The sequence below is a fragment of the Psammomys obesus genome, unplaced genomic scaffold (genome assembly GCF_907164565.1).
Source record: "Psammomys obesus unplaced genomic scaffold, mPsaObe1.curated_primary_1811, whole genome shotgun sequence".
Lineage (NCBI taxonomy): Eukaryota > Metazoa > Chordata > Mammalia > Rodentia > Muridae > Psammomys > Psammomys obesus.
Window position 1 is genome coordinate 42,994,710 of NW_026585895.1, and position 9,545 is coordinate 43,004,254.

General features: G+C 52.2%; 2 protein-coding genes across 2 annotated transcripts; one reads left to right on the forward strand and one right to left on the reverse strand.

The window, feature by feature from the left end:
• Window positions 1-581: 581 nt before the first annotated feature.
• Rpl35 (ribosomal protein L35) lies at window positions 582-4,403 on the forward strand. Its single transcript, XM_055600841.1, has 4 exons — window positions 582-733; window positions 949-1,085; window positions 1,727-1,808; window positions 4,223-4,403. The coding sequence occupies exons 1-4, from the start codon at window positions 731-733 to the stop codon at window positions 4,370-4,372; spliced, it is 372 nt and encodes a 123-aa protein (XP_055456816.1). The 5' UTR covers window positions 582-730; the 3' UTR covers window positions 4,373-4,403.
• A 191-nt stretch (window positions 4,404-4,594) lies between these two features.
• On the reverse strand, window positions 4,595-8,136 carry Wdr38 (WD repeat domain 38). The gene is given in 10 exon segments (XM_055599726.1): window positions 4,595-4,690; window positions 4,796-4,843; window positions 5,136-5,285; window positions 5,371-5,502; window positions 5,578-5,658; window positions 5,851-5,948; window positions 6,037-6,129; window positions 6,132-6,152; window positions 6,737-6,857; window positions 8,011-8,136. Coding segments are annotated over 10 exon segments (909 nt in total). The 5' UTR covers window positions 8,080-8,136.
• Window positions 8,137-9,545: the final 1,409 nt, after the last annotated feature.

Below are 9,545 nucleotides of genomic sequence, written 5' to 3' on the forward strand. Positions count from 1 at the left end.
TCCCACGGTTGTTCTTACCACCAAACATGCTCGCTGGCTCGCTCTAGCACACACTGCCAAGACAACCTGTAATCTCAGCATTGGGAACGTTCCCGACCAGCCAGGGATTTCCAGTGAGAACATGTCTCTAACTTTTTTTAAGATTTATTATGTATACAATTTCTGCCTGCATGCACACCTGCATGCCAGAAGAGGACACTAGATCTCATTACCAGATTTCTTTATAGATGGTTGTGAACCACCGAGTGGTTGCTGGGAATTGAACTCAGGACCTCTGGAAGGAGCAGCCAGTGCTCTTAACCTCTGAGCAAGCTCTCCGGCCCTTTCTCTAACTTTTAAAGAAATAAAGCCCTCACACTTCCTGCCCTCCGCACCCAAGACCAACCGCGGCTAGTGCAGAGCTGCACAGGCCAGGGAACGTCAGGCTTCCCGAAAAAAACAACCGAAAGGATGAACAGCTTCCCTCAGCTCTCGGCGGGTGCGTGAGGCTCAGCTCACCCCTCAGGTTCCGCACATGCGTTGCTTAGGAACCAGCCAATCTAGCTTGGGCAGGATACCCCGGAAGCGGAGGGCACCTCCACTGCGCACAGGTGGGGCGGGCCCTCCACGCCGAGATGCTATTGGCCGTGCTCGGCGCCACCCGGAAGTAGTTGTAAAGGTCGGCCTCGCCCCTTCCTCGCTCTCGCTCTCTCTCTCGAACCAGGCGTCTTCAGCAGTGAGCAGCGCAGCCATGGTGAGGCCAAAAGAATCGGGTGCCATCGGGCGCGAGGAACACGTGGGAACAGCGGAGCGGGGCGGGGGGCGGACGTGGGGAACCCAGGGATCAGTCGGGGCCTGTGGCTTGGCTCTGGTTGTGCGTGCTTCTGGCCGGTTCACACTGCTTGCGTCGCGGCCTCGGAGGAAACGGGAGTTCCCGCTCAGTGACCCACAGAAACTCTTCTTGTGCAGGCCAAGATTAAGGCTCGGGACCTGCGCGGCAAGAAGAAGGAGGAGCTGCTGAAACAACTCGACGATCTGAAGGTGGAGCTGTCTCAGCTTCGCGTCGCCAAGGTGACAGGCGGTGCCGCGTCCAAGCTGTCCAAGATGTAGGTAACTCTCAAAGTGACCCACCTGTGTATTTAACTATCCGTGCCTTTACCCCTGGTGCCGTTTCCCCCGGTCGTCCTTGGCCAACTGCTGTGGTGAAAGAACTGGGCGTTCCTGGAGGGCCATGGTAGTGCCATCCACCGGGACTCTCAGGTAGTTTGTAGTGGGACTGGAGGCACATGTAAGGACCAGAAAGTCAACTTCGAAGGGTCAACTTGGGTTTTTTAATGGATGCCACCAGCACCCCCATACACACACAACCTTGAGATGATTAGGGAAATATCGGCTACCCATGTTCTGAGACCTCTACTGATCCTGCCATCAGCATGGCTTAAAAGCAACTTTTCTCACCCTGTACCTGTCTTTCGGGGTTCTCTCTCGACGCCCGTTCCATTTCTCCAATTTGTGATTCTGTAACCTGAACTAGTCCTTGTAGCCCTTGCTCTAAGGCCTTGGCCTGGGTTTAAAGGTTTTTCCTCATCTTCTCATCTGCACTAAGTCTCCACACATGTGTCCCTGGGGAGCCTGTTGACAAACTTGTCCTTACCCCCGGGCTGGATCTCCTAGAGACTATAGATAAAAGACATGTGTTGTGAGCGCTATGTGCCTTCCTGGTATTCACTGTCATCTGTTTTTATAGACGAGTCGTCCGCAAATCCATTGCCCGTGTCCTCACTGTCATTAATCAGACTCAAAAAGAAAACCTCAGGAAATTCTACAAGGTGAGCCCTGTCCAGCACTGTATCATGTGAGCATTATGTCATGGGACTGGGGTTCGGGCCCTCAAGGCTCCCATTTTATGGTTGAGTTCACCCAGTTGTCAGCCTCCTGAACTGGCATGATGCTGGTGTTAAAGGGTCTGAACATGAGCTTTGAACCCAGCTTTCTCAGTTGTGGTACTTGTAGGGTTGCTTTGCTGTAAAATGGAACTGGAACCCTCCCATGAGGTAAAACCAGCTGTTCGGTGTCAGCTCACTGTGAAAATGTGTCTGTCTCACAGCCAAGCACTTGCTGTTCCAAGGGTTGGAGAGGTTGGGTTGCCCAGAGACAGCACAGTAGGTAAAACTGAGGGTCCAACAGCCTCTCTTCAGAACCGTGTCAGGACATTGGAGCATTGCTGGGATAATTGTGAGAGGTTTGTCCTAAGGCTGCAATTTTACACATCTTGTTGGGAATTGGCTCCTGTGACCATGGCAGCAGGAAGCCTTGTTTTAAGGTAGTCACCCTTAATTGAAGCCATCTAGTAGAGTCTTTCATTACCTCTGCAAGGCACATCAGAAAACTGCCATGGTGTGGCTGCACTCGCGCCCTTGAGGGCCTCGCATGTGAGGGGATTTTTGTCTTGGGCAGGTCTGCAGTGTCCCTCAGTTTTTGAGAGTCTGGGATCCAGCTAACTGTCAGGGAACTGATTGCAGGCCTAACAGTGCTGCTCTGCAGTGGAACTTGTGTGGAATTGCTTCTGCTTCCCAGTGACTGCTGGTACAGAGAGCTTTTCAACACTAATGAACATGTGATATGGCTGGAGATGTAGGCTTTTTATCTAGGCAGTGTTTGGGGCTTAAACCATGAGGTCTGACATATCAGGCAAGTGAGTAAAACCAGCACTGAGCTGCATGCAGGCCACAAGGAACCAGATTATGGGGTTTTGGGTTGCTTGTTTGAGAACAGGGTCTTTGCTTCTTTGGGTGCTGGGATTACAGGCATCATGCTTTGTGACAACTTACATTAAGATTTATTTACTAGGGGCTGGAGAGATGGCTCTTCTGGCATGGGGTGTACATGCAGGCAGAACAGATTTGTTATGTATACAGTGTTGTGCCTGTAGTGCATGCCAGAAGAGGGCATCAGATCTCGCTATAGATGGTTATGAGTCACCATGTGGTTGCTGGGACCTTTGGAAGAAGAGCCAGTGCTCTTAACCTCTGAGCTGTCCCTCTACCCCTGCCCACCCTGGTTTTAGAATGAATAGAGATGTTTAGTGGCTGCTGTGTGGGCAGAGCGCTAAATGGATACATGAACTTGGCGTGGATAAGGGCCGGCCTGAGGTGGCTTTGTGTCCCTGCCCCATCCTGACCACAGCTTTCTGATTACTTCTTGTTACATGCTGGAGTTTAATGCGTGGTGTTGTGACCTCATGATGCCTGCCCCTTTGAAGGCAGCAGCAGCCACGTACATGGAGCGTGATTTTGTTTTCTGAGACAGGGTTTCTTTGTACATCACTGACTGTCCTGGGACTCTTTAGACCAGGCTATCCTTACACTCCCAATGCTGGGATTAAAGGCATGCACCACCATGTCCAGCTTCTGACTGTACATTCTTAAAGGCTTTTCTACCCCTGCTCTCTGCTTTTCAACTGAGGGGCTTGCTTCGGAGGTTATTGCCTCTTGAGATTCTTGGTGGTGCTTTTGCTCCTCCCCATGTAGGGGCGTGACCCATAGGCTGGGGGGGGCAGGCAGGGACCTAAGGGACTGCCTTGCTTTAGAGCATTTGGGAAGGACTAGGACATAAAGGAGGGTAATGGTTCCCTTAACAGCTCAGGGTCTTAAGCTATTGGCTATTGTGTCGGGGTGACCTTGGCCAGGCCTTCTTCCTGTTCAGTGTTACCTAGAGCATTAATGAGCCCTGCCCTGGAGACATCCAGTTAATTGTAGCCAAGTAGTAGTAGCCACCACAGGACCTAGTGTGTCTCTTGTGTCCTTTAGACTGTGCCGTGTCTTTTTTTGCCTTTTCAAGACAGGGTTTCTCTATGGCCTTGGCTGTCTTGGACTCACTTTGTAGACCAGGCTGGTCTCAAACTCACAGTGATCTGCCTGCCTCTGCTCCCAAGTGCTGGAAGTACAGGCATGCATCACCATGCCCACTCTGTGCTGTGGTATTTTACTTAGTTACTGGTGATTGGTGTGTAGGAAAACTGAAGGTTAGCCTCCCTCTTAGCCCTGTAGTCTTGAAATTAGACTCTGCAAATATTTGGCCTGCCAACTTTTGTGAACCTTATTGTGAGCCTCCAGCTAAAAGGCCCTGGATGCCCTACAAATTGCTCAGAGAAGTCCAACTTCCTGTCCCTTCTGGCTCTCGTGCTTCAGCATCTTCCCAGTAGCCCCTGGTGCCCAGATTCACTCTGTCATCTCTGTCCCAGGGCAAGAAATACAAGCCTCTGGACCTGCGGCCCAAGAAGACTAGAGCCATGCGCCGCCGGCTCACCAAGCACGAAGAGAAGCTGAAGACCAAGAAGCAGCAGCGGAAGGAGAGGCTATACCCGCTGCGCAAGTATGCAGTCAAGGCCTGAGGTGGCAACGACAATAAAGTGCAAAACTGGCTGTCTTTCTGTTTCATGTTTTACACTGGCCACCTGGGGCCGGTAGGGAGAGGTGGGGGACCAGGTGACCACTTGCCTATAGGTCTTGTTATGGGACAGGATAGGGTAGCCCCTGCATCGGAGAGATCTGGTGGCCTTTTTCTTAGTTACTTTAGGCCTGTGATAAGCTACATGGAGTGGGTTCTTGAGACTTTAAAGCAGGAGACGTGTCATCTTGTCACAGCAGCCCCTGACACTAAGTTTGCCATCTGGGGTGAAAACACAGGCGTGGGCCACATCCAACAGGCCCTGTCAGTGACAGCGTCAGAGTCAGGGTCAGGGGATCCTACCATTCCTGGGCCCCTTCTAGTGGGTGGGGTGTGAGGGGTTTGGTTTGCACCCGTAGTGCCTTACCTTTACCGTCTCGAGGCATTGTCCTGTGTTACAGTCCTAGACTTTGACCTGGGAGTAAAAACAGGCATAAGAGGTGGGAGGTAGTGTGCTCCAAGGCCGGGACGTGGCCTGGGCTTGTCTGCAGACAAGGTTTGCTGTGCCACATAGTCTCCAGCATAGAAATGTGAAGAGTTCATAGGTCAGTGGTGTTGGTGCCACGTGTGGGGCAGTCTGCTTCTTTGTGCTTTCCTTGAGGTCATCAGAGGTCAGATCTAGTCCTTGCCTCTGCTGTGCATGGACATTTCTAGTATGGCTGAAACCTCCGGAAAGGTGAGGCTGGGGTTTGGAGGAAGGGGCTTACCATACGGGAGTAGCCGGCACTGGCCAGCCTTAACTCATCAGGAGAAAAGGCGAGGCTCTTCACCCAGGTGCCGTGGCCCTTGAGCTAGAAAAGCAAGCTGCTAGTTGTGGGCTTCCAGAGGCGGATGGTCTTGTCCCAGGAGCCAGATGCCTGAACAGACATCCCTGAGCTCAGTGGACTGGACAGTAGCCTACACCCTTGATGAAGGTTTGGGGGCACAGTTAGCCTAGCTTACCAAGAGGCCAGATGCTGAGTAGCACAAGCATCTGATTTTGCCTGTGTGACCGTCCAGCTCCTGGTAGGAGATAGCTGGGCTTGCCACCCGCAGGTCCCAGATGTGCACAGTCGAGTCCCAGGAACCAGTGGCCTGTGGGCAGTGATAAATACTATGAAATAGCTCTATCTGCTGGCCACTGATGCAGGGAGTCGGGGTGAGGCTCACCAAAGAGTCCGAAGTTGGGGAGAAGTCACTGCTCTGGACGGAATCATGATGCCCAGTCAAGAGGCGTACTTTGTGACCAGACTGTAGAGAGAGTCTGAGCTGCAGAGGTGGAGGGAGCCAGGTGCTCCCTACTTTACTGCTGACCTATGTCTTCCTGGGACTTGCTACAGCAGGAGGAAGGGCAATCCAGGCTGGAACCTGAGGCCTAGAAACTTGGGATACTTGACTGGCTGTGGGGAGTAGGCAAACCTAAACCAGGCCCCATCCTCATACCTGCACCTCCCAGAGAATCACCCTCTTGTCCCAGCCACCTGATGCCAGCTGTTTTGAATCAGGGCTGAAGCTCACTGTCTCCACACTCCGCTGGTGACCTGCAGACACCAGCCCGAAGGTGGGAAAGAAGACAGGACACAATCCACAAAGTAGCCACCGTGGTTCCCAGCCAAACCAACTACTCACCTTTCAGTACATGTAGACACTTGGATTTGCCCACATCCCACAGGCGTACAGTGTGGTCGCAGGAGGAACTGGCAACCAGGCAGCCATCGGGGAAAAGCGACAGAACTTCACTGGGCCTGAGGCGGGGAACACATGGCATTGTCCTGCTCTCACCATCCAGACTTGTCATCTGTCGTTCTGGTCACAAGGCCAGGCCTGAGCTGAGTTCAGCTGTTTTGCCCATCTCAGGGACCATCATTAAATCCAGATTCCTCCTCCCACTAACGTGCCCTCATTGCTCTGCTAGGTTCTCTGGCGCAAACTAAGAACAGTCTGGGCAAGTTCATGTGTGCAGCACAATAGGTAACCTTGAGGCTGAGTGGAATAAGCCTGAGTGGAGAGGCCTCTAGAGATATCAAACTGCACTGGTGGGGATGGAGGTGGGTGTTTCATGTTACAGCTCTGCCAGAAGAGGAACTTCCAGAGAACTACTCAGTGTATTTGTACCACTGGGCTACATGTCTTAAGATTTGTGAAATAACATTTTGAGTTCAAGTCTTAGAACAAGGGGACTGACCCCTGGCTGTTAGGTTTGGTGTCTCAGCAGCCCCTGCCAGACTCTTGTTCCAACCCTCTCCCCAGAAGTCAGAAGTCACTGAGGTAGGCTCCAAAATGTCAGCAGAGCCCTAGAGGTCTCTTCATCAAGGTGGCTAAGCCCCACCTCTGTGGCCTGTCAGTTTCCAGAGCAGTCGCCTACTCTTTGTCTCCCATACATACACAAAACCGTCATCAGAGGCTGTGAGCAGGATCTTGCCATCAGGGGAGAAGGCAGAGCAGTTAACCTGAAAGGACAGGGCAAAAATGGTCCCATGCTTGTCAGCAGTCATTTGTCCCCTCAGCTCTAACCATCGCTAACTTGCCCAGGAATCCTGGACAGGGCTATAAATTCCAGGAATCTTCTAACCAACACTGGAACCCAAAGCCTAAAGCAAGTTCTGGATCATGAATTGACAAGTTCAAAGTCATTGAATTTGGATTGAGTCCAAGCTGGCCATAATGATGCACACTTCTGATCCTAGCACCAGGGAGGCAGAGGCAGGAGGATTGTCTTAAATTTGAGGCCAGCCTGGTGCTACCTCAAAAGACAAAGCCTATCTGTGAGCGTTTGAAGCCTGGATAACCTGGCCCAAACAGCTACATTTCTTTGGGTAGCTGTCCTAGAACTCCCTCTGTAGACCATGCTGGCCTTGAACTCAGAGAGCCCCTTGCCTCTACCTCTGGAGTGCTTAGATTAAAGGCATATGTTACCATGGCCCCCCCTGAGACTTCATTCATTCATTCATTCATTCATTCATTCATTCATTCATTCATTCATTCATTGTTTTTCTAAGACAGGGTTTCTCTGTGTAGTCTTGGCTGTCCTGGACTACTTTATAGATCAGGCTGGCCTTGAACTCACAAAGATCCGCCTGCCTCTGCCTCCCAGAGTTGGGTTACAGGCCAGCTGGAGACCCTGTCTTTAAACAAAAAGACCTGGTATGCACGCTTGAATCCCAGTACTAGGAGGCAGACAGCTGGATCTCTGACAAAGGTAAGTTTGGTCTATGTAATGAGTTCCAGGACAGTCAGCGCCACATACTGAACCCCTGTCTCAAATGAAAAAGGACCTGAAGAGATGGTTCAGTGGTTAGGGACACTGACTGGGTTCACATCCCAGCACCCACACACAGACATACATGCAGACAAAACGCTACTGTACATAAAATAAATGTAAGTGAATTAAAGAGAGAGGGGGGGAAAGAGAGAGAGAAAGAAAGAAAGAGAGAAAGAAAGGAAAGGAAAAAGGAAAGGAGAGGAAAAAGGAAAGGAGAGAGGAGGGGAGAAGAGAAGAGAAAAGAAAAGAAAAAGAGAGAGAAAAAATAAACCTAGAGTCTATTCTTGAGTTGGGACCTGGAAAGACCCCACCAAGACTGCGTAGACTTTGGGTGTCCTCACCTCCCCGTGATGTTGACCGAAGTACCTCACTTTGCCCACGGCCAATTTTTTGGGGCCATCGCTGTTCATGGGCACCCGCCTCTGGGCTGGGCAGGCTTCCTCCTAGGGGGCACCTGTCCCATTGGAGGGGCCTGCGTTCTGGACAAGGTGAAAGGGGAGGGAAAGGGAAGGAAAATTGTATACAAGCAGTCGCCATGGTAATAGGTCAGGGCGCGCAGCCGCAGTAGGGGAGGTCTCTGAGAGCTACCCGGAAGGCCTTAGCGAGAGAGCTTTTAGTTACAGAAAGTATAGCAGCTGCATCGTAGGGCTCCTGAAGCCAGCAGAAATGATCTTCCAACCTTGGGACCGCCCTGCCCGCCAGATCCGGAACCGCTCTGGCTGTGGAACAAGACAGAGTGGCCTCTAGAGGGCGCGCCAACCTCAATCACCAGGACACCAACTGCAAACGCTCCCATGGACTCCTTCCTCACGCAGAACAGGATCCGATTTACCACTGCCCAACCCGTGGTTGAGTAAAACACGTGAGCGCCTAGCACGTGGTAGCACCCACGAGGAGCCAAGCTTCTGGCTGGCCCTGGGGCTGGGGACAACATCCACCTCTACCTCAAGATGCAAGGAGCAGGAGGCAGAGTGTGCCTTAGTGCAGGGCATGTAAAATTATGTTAGTCTTGGCCAACGTTCCCTACTGTGCCGGCTGAGGGCCTGGAGTTGGAGATGCAGGTCCCAGGAGCTCTTGGGATTGCGTATGGATTTCCTGACCCGAAGCCTGCAGAGAACAGACCTTTACAGATGAGGACTATGAGTTCCAGAGAAATACGGAAGAGGATAATGGTGCTGGTCCTTGGGTTGGGCCCTTCTCTCATTACCAGGTCCCTCACAGCAGGTGTCCGAGGTCCCTTATTTTTGATACCTCTGAGAAACAGGATGCCATGGGAATGAGGCATGGGCATCTCCTCAGTTCCTCCATGACAGAGCAGAGAGGAGGTCAAAACCAGGCCTGCCAGTTCCCCAGCCACACCAGAGTGGGCAGGGATGGATGTGGGAGGCCTACCCCTAGTCACTAGGGACTAGTGGGTTTCAGACTCCTGATGTTGGGCAGGGCGGCAGAACTTTGGGAGTGTCAAACTCAAGGGTTCCCAGCTGTGACTCATGTCCTTTTCCCCATAGCCCTTTGCCAGAATCTTCTCACGGGATCACTCTTTCTCTGCTCTATTTTAGGCCTGAGACAGTCAGACGTGTGTGGGGGGCGACAACGGCGGCTTTGTGCCAGGCCCACCCTCATCCACACTCCCAGAGGGCCCAAGTCACTGAGTCGGCTCCTTGGAGACCTGTCTGTGCTGAGATTAGAGCCACTCCACACCACTACCAGCAGCAGCAGGAGCTCTGACTCCCAGACATGGCCCTCGAAAACAGAATCTCCTAGCCTCCACCTTCTCTGCTCAGACACCAACGCCCATGCACACTGCTTCCCTAGCCACCTGACTGCCCCTTCCTACCATGGGCCTATTCACTGGACTGTCTACCTACAGCGTCCC